This window comes from Xiphias gladius, chromosome 2, assembly GCF_016859285.1.
Source record: "Xiphias gladius isolate SHS-SW01 ecotype Sanya breed wild chromosome 2, ASM1685928v1, whole genome shotgun sequence".
Taxonomy (NCBI): domain Eukaryota; kingdom Metazoa; phylum Chordata; class Actinopteri; order Istiophoriformes; family Xiphiidae; genus Xiphias; species Xiphias gladius.
In genome coordinates this window covers 8,184,774-8,212,566 of record NC_053401.1, presented here as the reverse complement: position 1 = coordinate 8,212,566, position 27,793 = coordinate 8,184,774, and the positions used below count along the sequence as shown (strand labels likewise).

General features: G+C 41.2%; 1 protein-coding gene across 4 annotated transcripts in view; it reads left to right on the top strand.

Moving 5' to 3' along the window:
* The first annotated feature begins 348 nt into the window (after positions 1-348).
* Positions 349-27,793, top strand: part of cacna2d1a (calcium channel, voltage-dependent, alpha 2/delta subunit 1a) — a 93,614-nt gene continuing 66,169 nt past the window's right edge. For all 4 annotated transcript variants that reach the window (XM_040144698.1, XM_040144691.1, XM_040144683.1 and 1 more), the window contains exons 1-3: positions 349-617; positions 17,253-17,334; positions 20,237-20,353. In XM_040144698.1, the coding sequence (XP_040000632.1) occupies positions 538-617; positions 17,253-17,334; positions 20,237-20,353 (279 nt within the window). In that variant the 5' untranslated portion in view covers positions 349-537. The remainder of the gene's footprint in view (positions 618-17,252; positions 17,335-20,236; positions 20,354-27,793) is intronic.

Genomic DNA, 27,793 nt, shown 5'->3' with positions numbered 1-27,793 from the left:
CCACGCGTTTAACAGTCGGACCCTCACTGCTAAATGACGGCTACGTCGCTTTTTTTTTTTTTTTTTTCTTTTTTGCAGCGTGCGGAGCGGAACCGGGCCGAAGATCCAACTGCGACCTCCCCCTTTTTTCTCTCGCCGTTCCTCGTCTGACACATATGCCATGGAGCTGCCCCACTAGGCTGTCGCAGTTTGGGATTGACACACTTAACAGTCACCAAACACACGGACACACGGACGCACGCGCGCACACACACACACACACACACACACACACACAGTGAGGCTGAAGGGAAAAAAAAAAAAAGAAAGCACACTCCTCAACTCCACCGGTGGGGGGGACATACCAGATGAGATTTGTTTCCAAACGCGCACCGATGGCGGTGTGAGGCGTTTGGCTGAGAGACACGAACGGCGCGGTGGAACTGTGGAGCTTCTTTTTTTTTTGTTTTGTTTGTTTGTTTGTTTGTTCTTCTTCTTCTTCTCCTTCGTCCGCTCTCTAGCCCGAATCCTGGTCGAACGGGGGAAATAAACAAAGCTATGGATTACTCAGTCTGCCTACTTTTACTCCTGTCAACCATTTCGTCGGTGTCCACCGGACAATTCCCCACGGCGCAGATGTGAGTACAGCCTCAGAGCAGCCTGTTGGATTTTCCCCGGAGTCTTGGATAATGTGCCGTGTGTGGCAGAAATGACAGCCCGGCGCTGTTTGTCAGAGTCGAGACTGAACTTTCCGCTACTCGGAGGTGCAAAAATAAACGTATCAAACATTTCTCCCTAAGATTTACGCTCTGTTTTTAACTCGGTGAAATGCACTTGGGCAGAACGCTGCGGTTCGGGGCGCGCTTCTTTCCTCTGCCGGGTGATGAAGATCGCATGTTACTTCGGAGACAACTTGCGTGTGAAACGCGATATTTCAAGCGACTATCCGTTCGTACCGCGGCGGGACATGTGGCCTTGCTGTCACGTGAATCTGCCCGGGAAGGTAGACTTGAGGTCCGAATGCGGCTCAGAGGTTCCCAGGCGTGTCCCCCCCTTAGCGACTGCTCGGTCAAAAATAAATGAATAGTGAGAGCTAACAAGTATTTTTTTTTTTTTTTTTCTCGTTTTGCTGCAGACCATGTGGGACAGTCTTGTTCGTGGCCAGACTCCTTTTTTAAAAAAAACAGAACAAAGCTCCTGTTTCATAAGACTCAAAGTCGGAGCTAACCAGATGGCTTCTCAGCAAGTCCTGGTCTGCCACTTCTCTCAAAAAGTGCGCTCACAAATTGCGTAATAATCCATCTCCACATGAATGTAACAGCACCTATTATTTCCTACATGCAGGCCAGTAGTTCAGGTTTTTCTCCGTTATTCATTGTAAACGTCGTAGTAGACCGGCCTCCATTTAAAGTATGAGCTGAGAGCTCTCTATTGACCCTGCGGCATGGCGACTTGGCCTATGAACTTATGGGATGAAGCGGAGGTATCACTGCCTCGGCCTGTCCGAAACGTGACTCCCACCCTCTACATTTTGCAGCCCGGCATTAATACGTGTAACAGATGATATATCAACAGTCACAGGCGTGCGGTTCTTTAAATTAAACAAACGTGCGGGTGTTGTGAGCCTGCTCGGCTACCATGCTGCACCTCGCACTTGATCAACAAGTTTAAGATATTCCAGATGGTTCTAACAGAGGCAGGTCTACAGCGTTTGGTTTTGAATGCAGCCCAAGTATGGTCCCCCAGAGAGGTGGTGAGCCTTGATGGCACTCAGCCTAATGGCCGAGTACAATGATGTCAGACTTGCAGAGTGGCCTGCCCACTCCCTATATTTCATGGGCACTAAGTGGATTGATCTGTGGGTTGTGCACATGATATTCACACAGACTTGGCGAGCTGCAGACCCGCTGTCACCGACACAGCTGACTTATTGCGTGGAGCTGGCAATCTGGCAGGAAAAAAAACTAATAAAACTCACAATGAGATTGGCGAGAGTTCTTGGTTTGAATTGGGAAAAACTTCATTTCGGAGGAAAGACGATACCAGAATCAAATTAGAAAACACTCCGTCATCTCACATAGTCTGTAGTTTGGCGTACGCTTCTTATCCATCAGTAACAATCACAGTTCTTTCAATTGAAAGTTCTGCACAACCAGGCCAAAAAAATTGCTTTCACTCTCACAGTGTTCTTGTCTTTCACTACAGCCGGTCTTAGTCTTGGTGTGCTCTGGCGGTGATGGTGATTTTGAGTGACAAGCTTCATTCTGACTCCTCAAGGTTAAAGGCAGAGAGACTGACCCAGTGTGTTATTCAAGGAAATTCAGAAACGTGGATACGCAAGGCCTTAAGTAGCTCAGTGTTTTGTGACTAAAAGCAGACATTGACATAGAGTGTGTGTGCTCTGGCTTTGCCGTGTTGTTTCTGTCTGTCTTTCCTCCGTTCTTTCCTTTTCTTTTCCTCTCACCTGCCTGTCTCGTGGCTTGAAGTGTGACTGTATCTCTGGGCTCCGTCTCTAACCTCACATGCCAGCATCTGTCCGCTTCAGATCTTCATGTCCCCCTCTCTTCCTCTCAGCCCTCCCTCCATCCCTTCTCACTCTCGTTCTCATTGCTCTCCCTTCCCGTCTTGTTCAGTCCCTGTCCATCTTCTTTCCGTCCAGCTCCCTATGTCTCTTTATCTCCCTCTCCTCTCGTCTTTTCCCTTGCTGCCTGGAGGCCGATGATTAACATCATTGAATCTGAAATGCAGAGTCTGATGTCATAGACCGTGCCCCAGAGATGCCGGCGCCAGCTAACGCATTGAGAGACCAAGGGAGATAAAAAGAAAAGAGATGGAGAGAAAAAGACCCAATAATAAAATTACAGACCTGGCTTTGTGGCTCCCACAGGTCTACTCTATATTGACACTTTGCTGCATGGATTCTGCATGTGTACTGTTTACTGCTACCACCCTCACAGCCAGAATCCCAAGACATGTCCAAATCTGTGCGTCACCCCTTGCCCCAATGCATTGTCCTAAATTCAAATAACCACTCCAAGACTCGATCATATGCTTCTCTCTGGCTTTCGCCTTAGTCACCAACAGACATATTTTGTCTCCATCCTCCCTTTTTCCACAGTTTCTGTCACCCTCTGCTCCGTTTCTCCCACTCTCACTTGCTTTTTTTTTTTTGCTTTTTTTTTTTCGTGGCTAACTAGATTTCATGCTCAACCAGCTAAAGAGCCGTGCCTCTTGTGTTCGCAGCCTTGTCTCTGGCGATCAGTGGGCATACTGGGAGGAGGCACTTCATTTGAACCGAGAGCAACATGGGCAGTTATAAGCAGGGACGGTGGAAAGATGCAGAGTACATGAATATACAGGAGGCTGATCCAGACATACACATAGAGGGAAGACAAGACATCAACAACTTTTATTTAAAAGAATCAGGCAACATTTTGGGGAGTATATTCACTTGCTTTCAAAACTGAAGTGTAAAAATGACACTTTGTGGTTTTGTGGTACCTTTGGACAGAGCCAGGCTAGCTGCTTCCTCCTGTTTCCAGCCTTAATGCTAAACTAAGCTAACCAGCAGCTGTCTTCAGCTTCATACAGTATTTACCAAACAGATATGAGAGTGGTATCACTCTTCTCATCTAAACTTTCGGAACAAAACAAATTAGCATGTTTCCCCAAATTTCAAACTATTCCTTTTAAATGTTTTTTTCTTAAAACAGGTGAGAAAATCTGCCATCAAGGTTGGGCCATCATCTGTTTTCAGTCGGTCTTTGAGAATTTTCTTGACAAAGTTTTCATTTGTTGTTAATAATTTTGTTTTCTGCCTTCCTTTGTTTTGCATGATGTGTTTGTGTCTGTCTTGACACTTGTTTCATCCAAGTGACCTGACACTGACAGTGGCCTGTAATGAATATGGTCCCCACTTGAAGCCGCCCATATGCATCTTATTTCATGACCAAGCTTCCTCTGGATCCCAGGTACCTGGACTCATTGCTACTGACCAACTGAGTCCTAAAATGATATATATCGAAATGATAAAAACTCTCAGATATAAAGATAAAGAAGATAATCTTGACTTTAATTTGCCATGCTGTGATCCCACAAACACTGTAGTCATTATTCTAGAGTTGGCTTGTAGCACAGGAAACTTGTTGATGCTTTCAAATCTACATTTGCTTTACCTCATTGTGGTGTCAAAAGACTTGGACCAGAAAATGTACTTATATCCCTGGAAAATCCCACTGGCTACAGTCACAGTGTCCAACATATTAGCGTTTTATTATTATTTTTACAAATCAGCTATATTTTTGTCAAGGAAAAAAGCTCCAGGCTTCCTTTCTTGATTGAATCGCAAAGCCTTGGACTCTCGTGTCTTACTTTGGGAGATACAGACGGATTAACAGTGTCTCATATAATATAATCGAGGAATGAAAAAAGTTTAAAAAAAAAAAAAAATCAGTTGATAAATTGGATTTCCCTTCAACTTTTATTCCAGTGTCAAATCTGATAATGATAATACGGGGAGGTTTGGAGAGGATGAATCAAGTGTAATGAGCAGATGGAAATGATCGGCTCGGGGATGTCTAGGGTTTCCTTGGCTGAGATTTGCACCCCTAAGCCGCGGGGGAGTTGGTGCTAGCAGGTATATTTCGGGCGGCATGCTCATGCCTAAAGTCAAGCAGCTGGCGGGGCTATATCTGTTATACACACACACACACATACACACACACATGCAAGAGTTCAAGATCTGTGCCCCTGGATAATTGGCGCTCTCTACTCATAAAATGTTCATTCATTCTCTGTCACAGTTTTTCTTTTCTCTTTTCCCACACCTTTCCCTCTACCCCCCCCCGGTCTCCCACTCAATCCCCTTTGCCTCCGTCTCAACTCCGGCTATATTTAGGCAAGCCTTTGTCTCTGGGGAAGGGGCGTTGAGTGTCCTGACTCAGATTAAGGTAAAGATACAGGGCAGAGGGGTTTAGAGTGGCAGGGGGCTTCCCATAAATCTCGCCCAGCTCCTCCACTGAAATTTTGTGGGTCCCCTTGCTTATGTGTGGCCTCTGGGTGTTGCTTTAGCGTCTGGTTGAACTCTCTCATCCCAAGTTCCTTTGGACAAAAAGACAATTCCCCACTGCCATGTATGTGTGAAGGGAAAGTCGGGGAGCAAAGAAGCAACCCAGTTGTTGTGCTACTTCCCCGCAATCCTTTGCCACATGGAAATTCCCAAGAATTTTCCATTACAGTGTTGCCTGGGCAACCTTGGGAATAGCTAACAGCTGTTTGGATGAAAGCCCTTTCCAGTACAGGAAGCACATCTGTATACCATAATATAAATCATGGGGAGTGTAGTTTTAAGGTTGTATTGTAAATCAAGCATGTGTCACTGCTTCCTTATTTCGAGGTTTATTTATTTATAAGCCTTTATCACAAGTGCATAGGTCTCAAAGAGCATTACAGAGAAAGACCTCTACCAAACTAATCAATAGTTAGTACAGTAATACAGCACACAGCAACGCAAATCACAAGGAGGCAAAACAGATCATGGGATAAAGAAGAGCAAGCAGTATAGATTTAGGAGTAGACAGAGGTTGTGTGAGAGTGACAGTAGAAAATCAAATCCTGTGGCTCATCTCACCCGTTGTCACGCCAAGTTTTCTGGCTGTCATCGCTTGTCTTTTAAGTTCATGACCACACAGAGGCCGCGGGTTGAGAAAGCACTGCCACCGTTGGGGCTCATGAAGACTTCTTCATAACCTGCTGAATACATCAAAAATGAATCATCAAGCTAACATTAAGGCACAGATGTCAAGAACAATATGAGCATTTTAAGAAAACAAAATAGCCTTGTTAAAAATATACGATTTTATTTAACCACGTTTTATGTCAACGAACTATATGCATCTTAAAAAAGATATGCTAATGTGTATTAAAAGAATAGCTTTGGGAAAATGCACATTATTCACATCCTTGCAGAGAGTTAGATGAGAAGATTGATACCATTCTAATGTCTGGTTAGCTTAGCTTAATTTAGCATAAAGACTGGAAAGAGGGGGAAACAGCTAGCCTGGCTCTTTCCAAAGGTACAAAAAGACAGCCCACTAAAGCACTTCGCAGTGACTTCCTGACGCCTTGTCATCACTGTGACATTTCAGGGCAGCTAAGGGTGTTTGTTTTAAAAAAAAACTAAAAAAAAAACAAGCCAGCATAGCTTTTTTTTCCCCTCCTGTTTCCAGTTTCCATGCTAAACTAAGCTAATCTCCTGGCTCTAGCTTCATATTTAGTGTGCAGAAATGATCTGTATCGAGCTCTTCATCTGATTCTTGGCATTTCTGAAAAAAAGCAGTAATTGTGGAGGAGTGTCCACTAGCTAATTTTGATTTTTAAGTTTCCTGTAGATATCTAGAAATGTGGTAAGGGACTTAATAAGCCAACTTATTCTAATCACACACTGGAGGCGTTAAGTGCTTAAAATACCTCTAATGGGACACCAGAAGCCCATCTGATGTGTTCTAATATTTTAAGGGAGATGCAGAGAAAAGTTAATCCATGATGGCCTGTGATGGCTTCCCATGATCCCCATAATGCAGTTGTATTGCTGCATAAGAGCTGTTAATGTCAGTGTTCAGACCACACTGGACAGTAGTTTGCTTGTGTGGGTGTCTAGATTGACGTTAATTGGACATTTTGGCCGGGGGGGGGGCTCTCTAATCGCTCTATTTATACGCATCGTCCGAGATTGTGTGTGTGTTTGTGTGTGTGTGTGTGTCTGTGTGTGTGTGTCTGTGTGTGTGTGTAGTGAGGCGGAAGGGTTGATGTATGGATGGATGGGTAGGGTGTTTGCTCAGAAAGTGTGAAGGTGACGGGGATGTGGAGGTTAGGTCATTTGAGCAGAGTTCAAAATGACATGTAACAGGGAGAAAGACAGCTGTAGGGGTGAGGATGAGGAAAAGAATAAACACAGATAAATCGTTAAATCGAACAACAATTTACTGTTTTCTATATATAGGACTAAGGGATTGAAAAGAAGATATATATTTAAATAATATTATAGGCAGAGGAAAAACCTTAATCTGCAAATACAAACTCTAATTCTGTGCAGAGTTGTTTAATGTTTCCTATGCATCTTTACAAGCTTTTTTACATTAGAGATTGTAGTTTTAATCCATTGCTTGACAATTGATTTAAGATGCAAGTGCACCTAAAACCTGGACTCAGTTTAGTGCTTGAGTCATTACCTTTTTATCTGAGACATTTCTTCAAGGAAATCATTGCCAACTCTTTCAGTGAGGACACATCTTAACCCATATTCATTACAGTAGGCCAAAGGCGGGCATGTCTTATACCAATCTTGGTTGCAAAATTGTATGTACACTCAGGAAGTCTAATATTAATTTAGTTGCTGTTGTCTTTCTTTAGTCTAGTATTATGCTGGAATCTCACCAGCAGGTGTGATTGCTCTGCAGCAAGTACACTTGCAGGGGTCACAACAGTTCTGTTTCTTCTGACTTAATGTGTCCAGACACCTGTGGGGTGAGGTGATACAATGGAAGCTGTTAGTTCTGTCAGGACGTATATGCCGGTTGACATGGAGGGTGTGGACGAGACAGACGAGGCACTGGGGGGATGGCGAGTCAGTCCGAGCTAGCCCTGGTCCAGAGTGTGAGGTCAAATGTGGGCAAGGAGAGGAAGGTAGACTGACCCCCGGCCCTCTATGGCCCTCTTACTCCTTCCTGGGCCACATAAAACTTTTAGAATAATTCTTTTCCTAGGCCACACTTTGTCCTTATTTTTATTGCATATATTTTAGTTTGTAATTTTTTTTGATGACTAATTTAAGTGACAGACCAAAATATTAGAATGTTTTATTGGCAAATGAAAGGGGTTAGTCTCAAATTTAGGCCTGAACCTAATGATCATTTTCTGTATTCATTAATCTGTTGATTTTCTTTATCAATTAATTGATTATTTCTTTAGTCTATAAATTGTAAAACCCAAGCCGAAAGTGATGTCTTCAAATTGCCTTCTTTGTCAAAACGTCAAAGATATTAAAATTACAGTGATATAAAACCGAGCAAAACAGAAAATCCTGACACGTGAGAAGCTGGAGACAGAGGATGTTTGGCATTTCTGCTTCAGAGCTGTTAGCAACCCTCCAGCCCGAGGATCATCCTACTGTTTAAAGGTGTGATCAGACAGATGGTTAAGCAAGTTTTAGACGCAACTTCGCCTAGGAATATTTAGAAGAGGACGTGAGTTGGTCATTTTCAACTTGATCAAAACATTTGCACTTCTATGAATCTACTTCATAGAAGTAGATTTACTGTTGACAGTAAATGTTCTCATCTGTACATTCAACTGTTTGTCAGTCCAGCAGTAAAAAAGGGGAAAAAATTGCTTTGCTGTCTGTCTGCCATTCAAAGCGAACTAATTGCTAAATATTTAGGTCACTAAGTATGTTGGTTAATTGACATAGCAATTTATTAACAGCTTCTAAAATGGATTATTTTCTTTGTAGTCTGTCTTATTGTCTTTTATAACTACCTGTGGTGTAGCTTAAAAGTTAAACTGAGCATAAAAAGTCAATATGTGGCTGTTTGTCTTTGGCCAAAAGTCCCCTGTTAAATCAATCACCTGTTAAATCCAGTGGAATCAGCTTCCTGTAAACACCTGCTCTTTCTGTGCATGTTTGCCCACCAGCACCACCCCGTCATTCGATAATGATCTCATACAATGTCTAGTCAGCTCTTCCACACCTGTAATACACCTTAACAATAGTGCCTCTTAGAGCGCAGAAAATACCGTTGCCAAAGCTTCGCTTAAACGCGATTCTTCAGATCTAGGCAGGGGGCCGTGGTAAATTCCTCTGACTGACTTGCTAGCGAGAAAAGAGTGGCAGAAACATTAGTAACGTCTTGCTATAGAAAATAATGAGGCTGCAAGACATTTAGAAAGCCTGCAATTATGGCGTTATCGACATCAATAAAGGAGAGGATATCATCACTTGTCTCATCTGTGCAACATGGTGATACATGTGAGAGAGGGGAGAGGGGAGGAGGTCAAAGGAAGGAAATTATAACATTAATAACAATAACATAAGTTTATTTAGATAGAAATAAGGAATCAATAGGTAAGAATTAAGGCTATTGATTATGTGGAGTTTGTAAATTGAAAATGCAAGCGATCAATGATATAAAGGAAACCTGAAGAAGCAATCCAGATTTCCAGTATTATACACAACAACAAATAGATAGAGAGATTGACAGAGAAAGAACGGCCCAAGCAATGAAAGTGATACATTTACACAAGAAGGATAAAGGGGCTGTGAGAAAGGAGGGAAAGACAGAAAGAAAAAGACAGGCAGAAAGTGACTGTTTTTCTTCTACAATGTTTTGTCAGGCTCGCTGCTTATTAGATGCCTTGCTTCATAGTCAGAGCTCTTATTAGCTATCCCCCAGTGGCTCAATTACATCCACGCTGACATCCTCAAACATCCCAATCTTTTTTGTGCATCTCATCTGCTTCCTTTAATGTTGTCAGCCTTGTCTCTCTCTAAGAACAGATTAGAAGCCTAAATTACTACTATTAGAGGAGGATTTAAGGTTTCGAACTGTCTCCCAGTGCTGGAAACCATGGTTGCACACCATGAAGAGACGGGAGGGGGGTTAAAAAAAAAAAGAGCGTATGCTACCGGATGCTTCCTCGGTGATGGTTTCGATGGTATTAAGAGATCCAACGAGGATCCACCGCCTGGGCTCTGAGTATAAAAACATGAGGATGTTTACGAGACGAGAGGGTGCTGGAGTGGAAACTCTGAGATTGGATATTGAACCCTGGATTCTTGCGGCTGCGCGCACACGGGCAAGTTGGTCCTCGGAGCCGGCGTGAGGCCGACTTTTCGGTGATTCAGTCGGAATTATGTAGCATCCAAGAGTCTGGGACCAAACTCTGGACTTTCCCTCGGCTTAGGGTGTTGACATGGTGTTAAGTTTATCGCTTGGTAAAAACAAAGGGAAACATAAACATACTATATAAAGCTATGGAAATAATACAGGTGAAAACTTTTACCACTGAATGACAATGTAAGGTTATTGCGGTGGAAAAAAATGTATGTGTTTCCCCCCAGATGTATTTCTTTCTCTTCCCCTGTTGATCAAGGATGTCACACACACTCTGCATGAAATTATAATATTAATACCACGAGTTTCAGTTGAGATGAGAAGACCTGAAGCAGCTCCTGCCTGCTAACCAGCGAGTCGTGAAAAAGTGTTTTATGAGAAACTGTTTCAATACTTTGACAGCCCAAAGCATACAGTCTACAGGGTATTTATTTAAAGTTGCGCTGCTGCTTTCGTTTTAGTAAGGACACAGAAATAAGTTTGGCACGAAAGTACACACATTATTCTGCAGAAAAAAGCTTGAAGGTAAAACCTTCCCAATTTTCTTTCCGTGAACTCCATCTGGGAACCATCTTTTAAAGTTGGATTACAAACTTTTCATGAATGATTTTATTTAGGTAGCAGTCATTGGAGAAGAAACAAAGAAGTAGAAACAGTAGTATTAGTCAAGGACTGTTTGAGGGCAGTCTATCTAAAGAATAATTCTGGTTCATTAAACCTTAGCTCTTATTGTCACACTGTAGTGTTGGCTCCCTTTTTCCATGGTATCTGTGATAACATTGTACTAATTAAATCTGCAAACCTGGTGACATTTATAGTATGAAGTGTGCAGTTGGGCAAAAGATGTGCAGTCAGTGGATCAGGGAGGTTTTGAACAAGCCAGCAGTTTAACCAGACTATCTGAACGACTTTATTTGGAGTGAGCACATCCAAAATGATGATTTTTGACGCAGGAAATGCAGAAAAACTGTGCATGTACAACTATGATAAGTGTGGTAGGTCAATTAAACCAGGAAGTTAGTCTATAAACTGTGATGGATGTTTACAGCAGACATCTTGGGTAATTGACAAAATCCATCTGACCACAAGCTCCAGTAAGTAGCCTGTGTAGACCTTTCCATATCACACAGTTGTCCTCAGCAGATGGAGCTTGCCAAGTTGTCGTGAAATCGTAGATGTAGAATGTAACACTCTAAGGACTTCTAGTCCACATTGGCTGAGCAGTTATGCTTGAAAGCATATTCTTGAAATTTGGAAACAGCAGTTGACAAAAACAGTCTCGCCAGTCACGACCAGTTACTAATGGGCCTGTGGTGAGATTGCTTTTGCTTTTTCTTCAACTGAGGTGATTGTCCTAAAAGTGTGTTAACCCTGCTAAAAGCGTATTACACAGCTGCACAGCTTACTGCCAGAGGCTGTGGTTGTGAAGTGTAGACACAGAGGGAGAGGAGAACACAAACAGCCTCCCCTACAGTCGCACACAGCTCAGCCGGAGGGGTTAATGTGGTCAGAAGTAAGACAGCAGTGCTCTAATGCTGACTCATGCTCTCTATTCTGGGATTGTGTCCACTTCCCTGTGTTCACCCCTCAGATTGGACAGTCTGCTCCTAATTGGCAGAGCGAGGACATTCTTTTTTCTTCTGTAATGGTGAGTCAGGGTATTCCTTGTAAAGTGGAAGTCAAGTTTTTCCTCACCTATCTAAGATCTTGTTCTTAGTTTGTAATTCACTTTATATATTTTTTTTAATAGTAAAATAATACCAGACAATGCTTTGCATCATTAACCGGTATTACATCAACCTCAGAACAATGGGATCACAAGCACATGTCATACTATTACTACCAAATATGTAGAAATCCTGCATCAATTTATTTTTTGCTCACTTTGGAACAGCGGAAACAAGCTGTAAACACAACACTGACATATTATGATCTTATATAGTTGTTTTGGTGAATCTTTAAGCAAGCATTTGCCACATTTTTTTCCTACATATCTAGGTGGCAAAGAGCAATATTAGCATTCATTTAGAGTTTGGAGTTCGTCGAACCGAAACAACAAGTTGCGGGTGGCAAACAACGACCTGAAAGACGCTAAAATGGAAAGCAGAACTTTAACTACAAGCACCACTTATTACATTACACACAGTCATTTGATCCATTGTTTGTACAAAAAATATTGATAAGTGCAGCTTTAATCGTTAAAGTTGTAGCGGCAGCTCTCTGTGTTTTGTTATTCTTTGGTCTATCCCTCTAAATTGTGAGTTATATAACACTGATCCTACACACATGCACAAAGGGGTCACACCCACTTCATGACATTAAGAGCCTCTTCAACAGAGCAGCACCTGTCCTGATGACCTTTGACCCCTGGGCACCCCCCTCTGGCCCCTGAAAGACCCAGTGCTCTGGTTACATACAGGCATTGACACACACGTAGGCGCACACGTACATGCACGTGACAGCTGGCCTAACAGCGGCAGCTTCTCTTCCTGTCATCAGAGTGATGGGAGGCTCAAAGGAAAGGGGAAGGACTACTTTGTCTACCCATCAGCCACTGTACTCGAGGCCACAGGGGTCAAGCCCAAATTAAGACACAAGCTCACTAGTCTACTCGAGGAATGTGCTAAATTAGCCGTGAGAAAGTCCCATGTGTGTCTACTGACTTGTAGATGGCATGGCGTCTTGTGTGTCTGTTCTTCGGAACCGAGCCGAGGATAGAGCAGTGATGTGGAGTGGCCCTACCGGTGATAACAGTGACACCCGCTCACCAGCACCTGTCCTAATTTCACAGCATTTAACCCACTGGCACATTTATGCTTGTGACTGAAGGCATGGAAAGAACTTGATGAAATTTTAATATCATCTCAGTGCTGGAGCCCTTATATCAGGCGATGTGTTCGTCTGAACTCCAGCCAAGTGTGTCTCCATCTCTCTAAAGTCAGTGAACCTGTGATGATCTGTGCTGCAGGCACCATGAGTCATATTACACTATCATAAACAACATGCGGAGTGAGACAGGTATCACACCCTCTCATCTCAAGTCTAAGAACTGTGAAACTGGTCCAGGCCCAAAGTGTGTGCGCAGGTTTAAGTCCATGGCTCATTTCCAGCTCAGTATCACATAGTGATAGTGATATTGCCAGTGAGAGCAGGAGTTGCTGAACAAAGTGATATCCAATATGATAGGAATTGCCTCCCTGAAACCGTGAGCTACATTTATCTAAAGACAGTTTAGGTTACTTCTTACCATTTTCATAGCTTAGAGAATAATATTCCATTTAATAGATATTTCCCATTAGACAAAATGAACTACCTCACTTTAAAGCATTTTTTTTCCCCACTGCTAAGGCTAGGATATGCTCAAAACAAACTAGTTTTTACAATATGATCTTTGACCATATCTGAAGTCAAAAGTGTTTACACTTGTTTATTGAACACCTACATCTGACGGTGGGGTGAAAAGCTGCCATGATGGTTGGCCAAATGCACAGCCTTACCTCTTCTGCAACATTTGGACATTCCTTCATACTTCCAACATACATTGGTAGTTGCTTGTATCAATATAAGGCCTTGGGAAGGAAATTTCTTGTAATGTTATTCACATTAGAATGTCATGTATCCAACGCCCTGGCTTCCTGGGTAGTCTAAATTAAGACCAAGGGAAGGGAGAGTTCAGAAGCCCCGAAGTCCCACAGGATTTTTTTTTTTTTTTTAATCTAGAGCCAAGTTTTATGTTGTGCAAACAAGATATTATTCTGTGTGAACAGGATCTATAGAAAATGTAGATTTTGTTCCCACAAACTAAAAAATTCCCTCTTTTGGTACTTCAGCACTTTGGTAGTAAGAGAAAGAGAAATTAAAACTGAAACTTATGCTAACTTTATTTATCTAATTGTCTCAATACAATTGCTAAAGAAAAGGGGTGACACAAAACACTCTGCCCAGCTCCAAAGCCACAGAAGACATTATACAACTGTTTCCACAAGCTGAATATTATTATCTGTGACGAGTAAACTGAACTTGGTGTGGAAAATTGCTCCTTTAAGTCAGTCAACACTGTGGCCCAACATTGATCTCCAAAGAACAACAGAGTGATTGTCTAATAATGTAATGTAATGCCTTGTGACCCAAGTTTCCTAATCATCACAGTTGTTAAGATGCTGTAGAATCACAAGTACACCATGCTATGTGTTTCAAAGTTTTACAGGTTATATAGTTGTGACCAAAAAACAGCCCCAGATGTTGTAGTAGGCTGGTCTACACTGCGTTCTTACAGTCCATCCTTCATCTCAGTGTCTGTGATTGAGCAAGAAAACGAGTGAATTAGTGACCACAACTGCCAAAAAGAACAAAAGAAGTATAGAAGAAAAAAGGAACTTTAGCAATTGCCTGTCAGAAAGACATTCTGCTCCATAAAGGGGTGATATTAATGACTCAGCGAGACAAGTGTGAGAGGATAGAGGCTTGTACTGCCAGGAGGTCTCACACTTGGCTTAGTTTCACATGGCTCCTCTCATTTCTAGCTCCGCAGCCTGCCACCGCTGTAGTCGAGTGGCTCTACAGGGCTCACCAGCCATTTTGGAGGCTTCCTTCCTTACCTCATCAACCCCCCTTCCCCAAAAACACACACACACACATGCGCGCGCGCACACACTCACACACACCTCCTCAGATTTCCCCAAGGGGCAGGACAGAAAGAGTGAGAGGGGGGCAGAATTGCATGGGAGGGAATAATGATGCTATCTCATTTTTCCATGTCCTGCTCCAAGTTTCCATCCTTTCATCAACTGCACATTTCTTTGTTAAAACCCCACTTCCAGACACTGTCCTTCATTTGCTTCTATTCTTTAGGAGACATGCAATCAAATCTTTCTTCGTTTATGAGGAAGCCACACACTCTGGTGTTATGCAGGGAATGTATGCTTTTTACTGATAAGGGTAAGATGGTTATTTGTGGAAGTTGACTAATCAATCCACCGCTTAGCCTTTCAGTTTTTACCCAGGAGATTTAATTAAACCAAGATCAGAGAGATTTCAAAATTCTAGCTCACAGTAAGCATGTGAGTTTTATCATATCACAATCTGACCCCGTGCAGGAGTTCCAAGCTGCCACAGACAAGTGAGGGAGCGATTCACTTTCAGCCACAGCCACTGTAGTTAGGCACTTTCTCTGGATCGCGTTTTATTGTAACTGTCCTCTCCTCATTAGGGTTCTGCGAAGGAGCTCTGACAAACACAGAATTAGTGTCAGCTAGTTCATGACCAGAGCTGTCCAGATCTAGAAATGAAGTACTTAACTTGCTGATCCAAGTGATTCTGATTCTGCAAGACTAAATGTGTCACACGGACAGTAGATTTGATGAGAAAATGCTGTGGTATGCTCAGAAAATGTGGTAAATATATAATTTTATTATTAATGCAATGAGTTGTTGAACTTGGGATCTTGCTCAGGACAAAGTCAGCAATTTGTGAAACAGTGGACAGATGACGAACCCCAACTCTTCTTTGACGAGTTGAGGTTCTTTGACTCACCATTTTCCCATTGGACATCTGTTGGAAAAACCCACCCAACTGGGCTCATTTGGTAAAGTCGCATGCATGACAACCTCAGTATACTCCTGCTCGCCATGGTCAGTGGACCTTATCTTATAGCTGGCTCCATGTACAGTAGTCAGCAAACATTACAACTATGACTCTGAAACATAAATCCACCTCAAAGCCATTTGCATGTATATCCTCCTATTTTCCCACATACAGTATGTGTGTGTGTGTGTGTGTGTGTGTGTGTTTGTGGATATGCATGCACATAATTGTGACTTGGGGGTCCAAAGGGTTATGTGCTGACAGTACACACATTGTATATCTGCCCTCAGCCACTAGCAGCTGTCTCTCAGAGGGCTAAATATACTATGCGGCTGCTATGCCACACATTTCCAGCGTGAGCTAACCCTGCTCACATTGCATTGTATTTTTTAAATAAGATAACATAGACAGGGTTCATATGTCAGAGGCCCCTCGGCTCTGTGGAAGGTGAAGAGGTTAATTCACACTGTGGGAAAGGGCAATTTTCTTTATGGATTATGTCATGTATTTTTTATTGGTTGTCGTAATGGAGCCGTTGGAGGGTTTGTGGGTGTACTTATAGTGTATTGTTTACAGAGGGTTCAGAACATGCTATTTGTCGCTCAGCAGCAGGAGGTTGACAAAAGTATGGTTGTTGCACTTGCAATAGGGATTTATATTAGCTGTGGAACTTGCTTTTAGTAAAAAAAAAAAAATCTACATCAGCACTTAACTAAAGTTCTTGATGTACAGAAAAAATTTATATATATATATATATATATATATATATATATATATATATATATTTAAAACCTAGATTTCAATACTAGTTTGACATTTTGGGAAATATGCTTAACTCTCTGCAAGAAGGCAAATAAGCATGTTTTTCCCCATAACATCAGACTAAGCAAATTAATATATGATCAGGAGGTTTGCCTAAAATAAGTTTATTACTGCCTAGATACAGTACGTCTGTCTCATTCATTTTAGAAATACACATAAATAACTTTGTACAGTGCATGTGGGGTGTTTAGCCGTGTCATGTCTCACCAGCCATGTAGAGATTCATTTAGGCAGTTAGGGGACATGGTGGGCATGGTCATAGCATCGCACATATAGACTCCACGCACACTCGCGCACACGCACACACAACCTGAACTGAAGCGGATGTCAAGTATTCCATATTAGGAATCAGTGTCATTAAAATGCTCATGGCTATGTTACAGGACATAAATTTGATTCACAACAGTTTAGGCATGCTGGTAATTACTGTTTAGATACGTTCACTGACACTGAGCCTTTTGGAATGTAGCAACAGTAAATTAATTTTTACTTGAGTAAAGAAATCTTAGATATGTTCTTATCCAACTAAAGTGTTAAAGTCATATAGAACAAAGTCTAAACCCTAATAGGGGAGCATTTGTCTCTCTCTTGCTCTTTTATGTGCCTTTCTCTTTCCCTTTCTGTCTTCTTTCTGATCAGAGGAATACACGAACAAGCATCTCACTCCCAAGGATGTGACACTCTCATGCTGATAACTATGAATAGCTCTTGCCTTAATGCACAGCTCATGTGGAGTAGAGCAATGTATTCCCTTGGCTAAATATCATTATTTCATGCTTCCCTTCCCTTTTCTTTTTTAAGCATTTTGTTATGGTAAGGAGTAAAGCTCACTTCAGGTCATATGATCAGATGGGCTGTATTCCAACTGAATGAGACTGGAGCCACTCAACAAATTTTGGTTGGACTGTGCCGACCATTTGGAAGCTTTTCATTGGATGTGCTATGATTGGCTAATTGATTGTTTTTTTGTGTTCTCAGGGTAAAGGAATGGGTAGACCAAATGCAAAAAGAGTTGATCACATTAACAGACACAGCCAGTGGCCTGCAGGACTTAATACAGGTAACCATGACTTTCTGTCCCAAACACACACACACACACACACACACACACACACACACACACACACACACACACACACACACACACACACACACTGACTTTAACTGTTGCAGCAAAGTGTGAAATTTGAATTCCTCATTTTTTGTGTAAGAAAATATACTATGAGGAGACTGCAGCTATTTTGCGTATTTTTCAATGGAGGACAAAACAGTTTTTTTTGATATATTTGCGGAAATGGCATCAGCTTCAGGCCTCATTGTGAGAGTTTTCCACTGCAGCAGTTGACTGACATTAAGGGCTGGCATTGCTTCAAGACGCACTGTCAACTTCTGTTCTCGCTACTGACAGTGGTACATCACAGTCCTGTAAATCCTATCAACATCGGTACAAGAAGTTTCTTTCCCATTTTTCAACTAGCTTAATTAGCATTGGTTATGTACCCTTTAAGCTGTCTTCATTGTCCCTTAACACCATTAACATTTGGACGGACCCATTGTGCTGTTAAGTTTGTATTCCAATCGGAAATTGGAAGCTAGCAAGCTAGGCTATGTAGCCTCTACTTGGAAAGGCCTAGCTTGCTTACATTAGCATTCAATTACCACTAAACATAACTTTTTATTTTTAGTTTAAACACGTGGTATTGCCACATACTCATTTGTATTATTCCCATGTATAAACAAAGGTGGTGTCGCAATTGTTTCCCGTCTCTCTAATGGTTCCAGTTGTAGTGATGGCAAATGATCAGACTATCAAAACCCACAGTAGCGGGGGGTTCTGTAACCTCAGCCTCATATATTATCCCGTGATTTGAATAACGTAGGAAGTGTTCAAATCACAAATGGGCTAAACAATGGCTACCTTTGGCCCCCAAGCTTGGTTATTGCAATTTGGATCAAACAAGTGCACAAATCAGAATTTAATTTCACTTTAATTTTAATTTCACTTTAAATAAAACGTGTGACACAGATTTGATGGCCATGGTCCCTGCACACACTCACACATAAACTCCCACCTGACAAAGGAGGAGAAGCTTTTAAGATTCACATTGATTGACATAATGCATCTGGCACTTTTGCTCCCCGTTCACTTCGAGAATAAAATCAGTCGGCTTTAAAGCATCACTGAAACCCTTACAAAACATGTTTCTGTTTGGTCTTGTGACAGGACTTGTCACCAGAAATGAGAATTAAAGATATCTGGTAATATTTTGTGTAGCTGAATCCGCTTAAACTGTTGTTGTAACAGAACGTGATGCTTTTCGGGATGCCCTTGTTTAAACAAAGTGTACTGCACACAGCATGCAGAATTTTAGAGGGAGTGTTATGCATCTTGTATGAAGAATTATCCAGATTGCTAGATAAGTTCATCTTGGAAATTACAACTGGAACTCCTTCAAAGATTGTTAAGGGAAGACAAAATTTGTAGACTTTTATGCACACAATTGTACCTTTTGTCGCTGGAAATAGTATTAGTTTCGAACTAAGACACCCCAAATCCACAGTACAGCATTACTGAGAGTACTTTCAGCTCCAACATACAGATAAGATATAGAAAATACATGAAAATGATCCTGTATACTTTATAACAACATAATCCTAATCTAAAATTCAGTAGTATTACAACTTGATATTAGTCTTGCACTAAAGTAAAATCCAAACCTAAATCAGATGCCTGGAGGATGAAGACAAATAAACGCACGCGCCTTAGTTCTGTGGTTTGAATGTCGGACAATGGAATCCCTCTAGGCCGCCAAATAATTGGCTGTTTGGCATTTGTGTTTCCTATATCTAATGCTGGAGCATATTCCATAGCACAGTAAATGTTGTTCTTACATAACCTGACATTGCAGTTTAATCAGTGGATGTGTAGCTCCCCTTTTTTAATCACTTTGCCCTGGTCAGTGAGATCTGGTGACGAATCGAAAATAACCACTGATGCAGAGTAACATTACCAGCCTCAGATCCAGTAAGTCTGTGGATAGAAAACATCTTAACACAGAGAAAACTTTAAACTTGAGGAAGATCCTTTTGAGAACTGATCACATCTACACTGCACATTTGTATCTGATGACCTCATGATGATCGAGTGGTTATTCTGTGATCAGAAGGCTAACTAGAAAGCTAAGGTTTCATCCCTGTGAGGGCGTGTCTATTGAAAGGGATAGAACACCCCAGAACCCTTAAAAACTTGTTCTTCAGTGTTAAGGTATGTGTAAAGAACACTTATATGCCACTTTTGCGCTACATGTTTGTTTTCTGAACTTAATGTGACAATGTTGGCTTTGTAAAGACGACCATTGGTTGAAATCATTATTTGTAAACATCATACCTTACCACAGCACTCTCTCTTTCCTTTAAAAACCCATTTGAGTACCCACATGCTGCTTACTGCCGTGGTACCTCACCTTTACCCTCCCACCTATCATCATTATGTGCCAAGAGGGCTCCATCAAAAAATGCAGGATCATCTGGCAAAAGGTTTAATCTGGCGTAGTTTTCGATGCAACGCAAGGCAACAACTGAATGGGACAATCAGATAAACAGAATTGCTGTTGCTAATTAATAAAGGAATTAAATGCCAAAGGTTTTTTTGTTTTTTTAAGTGTAAGTGTACATTCTTAGTAGAAAACTTTCTACCACAAATGCCTTTATTTTAAAATTTTAAAAAGCCTAATAAACTGTTGTGCAGTGTTTTGGCATCTGATAACCATCCATACCCTTCAATCTGTCTTCTGAGTAATATTTCATTGTCTCACTCGGCCAACTGTTGTTTTAATGTGCTGACTTTTTCATTCTGAACGCCTGGTTACTAATTAAGACTTAACAACAAGGACATGTGGACTTGTTCAGTTTAAGTTTCCTTTTTTTCACTGACCCAAGCTTTTCTCTTGTGATTGTCTCAGATATATAAAAAACACAAAGCTCACTTCAGCGTGGAGTCCAACAATGCAAGGGAACTGGTGTCAACGGCTGCTGGGAACATAGAGAGACTGCTGGCTAACCGCTCCCAAGCACTTAAGGTCAGTGTGATCTCCTAATGCAAAATTATCTTGTGGCAAACCTGCTACTTCTAGGAAATCAGTGAAGTGGTGGAGAAAGTTTGGTTACTGCTTCTATGATCATAGTGGCTTAATACTTATTTGTCATCAACCAGACGCTTAAGAGCTGTTGATATTGTAGTTTGAAATAGAAACATATAATGCAAATTCTAGATTGTTTATAAAATGAGGTCCAGCACAGTGGCCAGAGCTCAGGGGAACACACAGAAACAATCTGCTTCTCCTTATTTCACGTCAGAACAGACACTGGAACACAGCCACTGCTTCAGGCCATGCACTGATCCAATATAAGTAGACATCCTCCAGCCAGATGACTTAATTCAAAGTTACGAGTCTGGGTTGCTACATGCCAAATAACGATAAAAAAAAAAAAATCCATTGTGTGTGTGTATGTGTTGTATCACTTTTCGCTATGTTGAAAAAAAAAAATGTCACAGATGACCCTGTTTAGTTTCAACTTTCAGGAAAACCTTTGTCTTGCATGTGACCACTGAGACCTATTGTGCCTTCATACCTAATCCATACCTGCTGCTTTCGTGAGTCATTTGTCTGAACTGAACAGAAGGAAAATTCTACGAGGGCTACACTAGCCAAATGCTTTCACTTTGTAGTAAAGTGTTGGTGACAGTGTTCACCACATGTAACTGAACTCTTCCTTGTTGAATGGCTTATCGGACAAAGACCTTGGAAGACCTGTGAGGTTGTGGCAGATTTGGTTCCCTCGTTTGTCTAAACCACACAGAACAACTTTTGGTAAATTGGTTTACACTGTAAAACTTTTTGACAAACCACAGAACACCTGTTAGCTACAACATAACATTTTAAGCCATACTAGCAGTATAGCTCTAAGGATAGCTATGTCAGTCTGTCGGGTCTGTCCACCACTTTTGGTCGAGACTGAAATAACTGAAGTATTAGACATTACTCACTATCTAATACACTTCTGTTATTATCACTATCCCCTGACTATTCCTCTAGCACCACCATGAAGCTAACATTTGTGGTTTTCAGTGAAATGCCTCAACAGCTGTTGGATGGTTTACCATAAAATTTGGTAAACACATTCGTGCCCCCTCCATGAGATGATGAATTTTAATAACTTTAGTGATCCCTTAACTCTTGATGTAGCACTACCATCAGTTAAAAAATGTAATTTGTCCAGTACTTTTCTTTATTACCAAATACCTAAAAAAAAAAGCTAATGACCGCCTCAGTTGTTCTTTGTCACTTTGTCTAGTGCTAATTAGCCAATCTTAGCATGCTAACTCACTGATCCAAGATGGTGGACAAGGTCAACATTACCTGCTTGAACATCAGCTTGTCAGCATTGTTATTGCAAGAATGTTAGCATGCTGATGTTAGCAGCCCAAGTAAGGCCTCACATAGCAGCTGGCTATAGACCTTTAGTCCTGTTTGCATGTAGTTACAATGGACAACAAGCTAAATGGATAAAAAGAAAAACCTTTCACTGCTCCTTAGTTTAGACTCAACAGTATCTGGCCAACTAAATTAGGATCTGAGGGCACTCCCAGTCTCGATCAATCTGGCTCCAAGAGCCACAAATAACCAATTAAAGCATGATGGCCTGTTGCCATAGTTACTTTCTCATTGTCATTGATTACCCCATCAATCCAACCAAGCGTTTTGTTGTTCTTACATCCCAATAACTGCCATTGGATGAGGGACAATTAGTTTTTGGTGGTGCGGTGTCACACCTTCTGAGAGAAACATGACTGCTCAGTGAATTGATCGCAGCAGAATGGAGATGTTAAACTACAGGCTCTGTTCTTACACTTTATCAACACCATCTGCTGTGTATTTCACCTGTGCGAGTTAATGGCATTTGTTTAGCTTTTTGCTAAGTCGTTTAGCTTTTTGCTAAACAACTTTGAAGTGTGAAAACAACAAGGAAGGCACGGATGATTTTGTTTTAGCCCAACACCATATGCTGATATTCTTCTATGCTTTCAAAAAGTATATTTACTTGTCACTGAGTAGATGGCTGATTGTAGTGTGTTATCTACTCTAAATCGTGTTCTATATAATGAAATGGAACTGAGCCAGCTTTATGGTTATCAGTTTATTTAAGTTACCATAAATAGTCTCAGGGTACACTTAACTGAATCATGAACTGAAATGGAAGGACGACTGCAGCGTCTGTAATGTTCTTGACCTGACCGACACTAATCTAATACAGTATTTCTCTGCACTAGTCTCAGTCTATGTGGCAATGAATCCCTCTCTTTGACTTATCCACCAAGATTGTGGGAGAGGTTATAGCTTTCTGTCTGAGAGAGAGAGAGAAATTGAATGGCCTGATGTGTATGAGAGCGAAATGATGATGAGTTGAAAAGAGAGGGAGAGTGGTAGGAAGTCCATGAGTGCATTAAGCCACACCTCCCATGAAGCAGCATACAAAAGGCTACTACTGCCTATTGCAGACCTCCCATCTATTAGGATCTTGGTCTCTGATTACCCAATTTAACAGGCGGCACATTACATACACTGAATGGCATTTTTGGCAAATGCCTTTTACCTAAACATGCCCCCTCTACTGTAGAGATGTAATAATACATCGATTCTAAAAAATCTGTGTATATATTGTAATCTGTATTATGAAATGCAGCTGAACGCTGCAGGAATAAAAACTTGAATAACAGCTCAGTCATCTAAGAAAGAGATTTAACTTAAAAAACTGTTCAGTACAGGACCTGCAGATCAGAAATACTATCAACCAAATTAATGTTGTCTGACATGTACAAACTTACATATTTCACTTTATGAAACTTTTACCCATACATTTTTGGCAATTTGTTGCTTGGTTTATAAAGATAAACTGTCAGTTTATCTTAAACCATGCGAGTAGGTCCATACAGTTTGGTCCAACCTAAGGGTCAGGAACCCCGGACGGGTCAAAAGGAGGGATGGGGGAAGGATCCAGATCCTTTACTTAAGTAAAAGTACTTAAGTACAGCAAAATTTACTGAAAGTAACGAGTTGTAATTATGCCACATGCTCATAACACGTCCACAGTCCATATGACCATATCCCGTGATGAGGGGTCGCTTCATTTTAAGGGGTCACAAGCCAAATGGGTTGGGAACCACTGGCCTAAAGGCCATATAGTTAGCATCATTGATACTGTAAGCCAGAGCTGGGAGCATTGTTTTCGTGTTAAAACACTGTGTTTTGGTTGAAATTGTTCTTTCTGATGATTCATCAGTTATAATCAGCTCATACTTTCTACATAATGTAGTACCCTGTGGTTTATATAGTAGCCAATGTTCTCTGTGTCTTTGCTTTGGTGTAATGAATTGTCCTACATTTCCCAGAATGCATTTCGACAACATTTAGTATTTTGTATGCAAATACACTTTTTAAGTTGACCCCTACTATTGATCAATATACAATTAGTTTCCATTATAAACTGTAGTGGCTGCTATTGATGAGATCGTTTCTCTTTTCTCTTTTTTGATCGATCGTCATTATGATGTAACATTGTCTGTATCAAACCACTACAAGCAAAATGTTTAAGGGTTGAATTTTCCTTTAAGTTGGATGAATACTGCAAGACATCATGCCAGAGCACTTTAAAACCCACTGACATCTTCTATATTTCCACCCCCTTCAACTGTACAGTTCAGGCTGTGTTGTGCTTGAAATAAGCAGGATTGATACTGCCTTTCTTACTGGTAGCATTTCTTTCTCTCTCCCTAGGCCAACTTCTCTCCTCTAGCTAGGCTGTGGAAGTGTCAATTTGTGTGTTTGTGTGTGTGTGTGTGTGTGTGCCTGGATGTACGTGTGTGTTCCTGCAATTGTCAGTGAACACAATCCCATTAGAATGATGGCTGCTGTCATTAACTTAATCAGGGGCCCACTTGGATTTGCTGTCTGTCAATCTGACATCTGCCCATCCTATCACCTCAATTCAATCACTGTGTTTGACGCCAGTGCTCCCTTGACATGCAATCTCTCAAATGTTGGCAGCTGTGGCTACTTAGAGGGAGAGAGGTTTTTCATCACAGCAAACAATTTATGGTACTCATACTCATAGTGGGTCTAAGTCTGTGTTCTGCTGTGCAGAAGACAAGAAATCACACTTCCCAAGACTGTTTTACAGCTGTCTAATGCAAGGTGTTAACAATGGCAAAATGTCACTGTAGAAAAAGCCCTCCCACATAGGTACATCCTTCCCATATTTACCAGATTTATACACGAAAAATAGATCAATACATTCCCCTATCACCGTCACATTGTGTATATAATAAACAAAAAAATCTTATTTCCCGGACAAAGGCAGGAACCAAAACAGGAAGTAAAGCAGCATGTATAGTTTGCAAAATAAGACAATGGCTATGCTTCTTGTTAAAACATTACAAAACTTAATAGGAAGGTGAAAATATACCCAATCTACTCAAGTGAAATTAAATGTATTAATACCTTATGTTGGTATAAAAATTATACCACAAATGTTAACCTGTGCCTTTCAAAATAAAAGGAATTAATAGTCAATTAAAGGAATAGGAATTAACAGATAGTTAAGATTAACTGCTGATAATTTAGCAAAGTGGCTCCCTACCTTTTTGGTTCAATGTACCCCCACAGCCCTGTGAGATGAGCTTGAGTGCCCCGTCACTGTGCTCCTTCGATAGATAGGATGGCTTCATGGAGTCATTCAAAAGCATGTCAACTCAGATAGAACTGTGGCTGTGGTAACTCCGTGGCTGCACGTGTGGTTCTGTACAAGACAGGGTTATCCTGGAATTGTTGCGTAGATATGGTCCACACACTCACAAGCCGTTAACACTGAGTCATGTCAGTGGGAAACAGAGATGTGAACTTGTGCAGCCACCTAGCTGTAACAAGAACCAAATATGTACCAAATCATAATTAATGCTTCTTTTTCAAATTAGCTTAGCTACTCCAGCAGTACCTCCTAGTGGTAGAAATACCTCCAGTTAGGAATCAGTAATCTAAGGCAACAACTTGACACTACTACATTCAGCCTTGAATAATAACATCAGTGTGTTTGAAGTTAATGCCAGTTATGTCCGTTTCTGCCGTCATTTGTATTGTTTTCGCTGGTGTCTGTACACATTCAGTATAGCTGGAGATATTAGTGCTCATTTTCTTACGTCCAGTAAAGTCACCCTCTACCATAATTAATGTGGGGTGTGGTTCAGTTTCGTGAATAGAAGTGATGTCTTCTTTCTGTTTTCCTGTTTGTTTGTAGCAATCCTCCTCTCTCCAGATACTGTATCTCCCTCTGCTCCACATCGCTTACACTCTGTCTCACTTTGTCAGAGTTTTTTCTTTGTTTTCATCTTGGTTGCAGTATATGCCTCTTAATTATACACACATACAAACACAATTTCTGTACCTAATGTCTTTTCTGAATAAACTTTACGATGATCTGATGCTGCCAGGTGTCATTGTGGCAGCATTAAAGGCTGCAAATGTATCGCTCTCTCACTCTCTTTTATTCTGTTTGGATCATCACTCCTTGCTCGTCTGTTCCAACCATTTCAAGTTATTGTCTCCAAAGCATTGGTGATCTGATTGGGGAAATCATTTTGTTTCCAAACCACTCAAGGGCGATCAAAGTATTTGCCTCTTTCATCTCGCGCCGCAATAATCTGCATTCAGTATGCTGTAGCTGATTATTTTAGTTTTTTAGGGGGAGATATCGATATTTGTAAATGTGTGTGTGCCAGACTGAGAGTTATCTCCCAGATCTCTTTGATACTTCAGAGGATGAGTCAGTTTCTTTAGGCGGGTGTTGTCGTAGCTTAGTTTCACTGCTGATAAAACTCTGGAGATTACAGTCGCTGAATCTTTACACTCAGGCTACATTCCACTTATGGCTTTGTATGCGCATACGCACAAGTGCAATCCCATTCCCTACCTTTTTTAGCCTTTCTGAGCTTTTGTTCGCATCCTTAAAATTTCTCCGCTGGTTTTCCTCTGTTCTGCGTCTTTTTGTCTTTCACCTCCGTCCTCCAACCCTGTACTACCATCCGCATTGCTCATAAATCCCTCTCAGCTTCAATTCCCATAACTTCACCGTGATTCTCTGTCACTCCTCATTCCCATTTTCCCATTTTTGCCTTGCTCCGTGTTCCTCTTTTCTCTCTTTCTGTCCTTTTTTATTTCTTCCCTTTTGGATGTGTGTCATTGTTCATGTGTGTGCGTGTGTGTGTGTGGCACACTGTGAATATGGATGATAAATTCTTCTGAAAGTAAGGAAATCTTTCACTTTAAAATTTGATCTCCCCCCTCTCTATCCTGCCTGTCTTCTGCATCTCTAAGTCATCTTTCCCCCTCAGGGCATTCTGTCCATTAAAGCTGCAATGCCTGAGAGTGTGTTTAAAAACAAACCAGCATAGAATGTTTCACCACATCTTACAATTCAACAAACGCATAAGCAGCCACACTGTTGCTTTTCCTATTTGCAGGAGATGTATCACTGTGTACATGTTAGCATACTTAGCGTACCTACCTAACAAAAATATAAGTGCAGACAGTGATAATGGAAACACATTTTTTTGCATTACAACTTGCTAATCATTATCTGCACACATCTTCATGCACAGACGGATGAGTTCAATTTAAAAGAGGACACTGATTGCCCTTGAAATATTTTCACCTATCTGAGAAGAGAGAAAAGTATTTCAGTGATAGTTGTCTGCTCATTTAGCATACTTTTAATGGTGCCAATTTGGCCAAATTGATCTAGATAATGTATTCAGATACAGATCACATGTCAATACCAGGTGTACATGGGGCCAAAGTGATGGCTAATCCTGGTTCAAGAGTGTTTTCCTGTATTATAATTTTTAGTCCTCGTGAAAATGGTGGATACCTTGTTTTTAGTGGTCTAGAAATGATCTAGCTTTTTGATTCATTGTAAATAACATCATTACGCAACAAAAATGACTTGCAAGTTGCAAGGCATGTCACCTATAGTATTGAATGATTTAGACAAATATTTTCTCTGTGATTTAGTTGACTTACTTAATCACAGAAAAGAAACTGACAGAAGGATGGAGAGTCTCACCACACTGCTCCCCATTGTTTCCCTCCTCAGTTTCTGTCTCTTTGTGTGTCTGCGACTCTGAGCTTCCTCCCCTGTACTATTGCCTCATTACATCCACCCTGCGCTTGCGCGTATTTGACTGCCGAAACTGCGAGCTACAGTATAGGTGTGACCTGTTGATTAATCGTGAATGAACTCACACATCAGAACAGATTGCGCGCACACACACACGGGCACCTTTAGTCCATTTGTTCATTACATTGACCTGAGCTTCTTTTTTTAACCTGCCTTGACGGTGCGGTAGATCGCCTTGCTCTGGTATCCAGGCCACCTCTGACTCCTCTGACTCTGTTCTCGACTCTGTT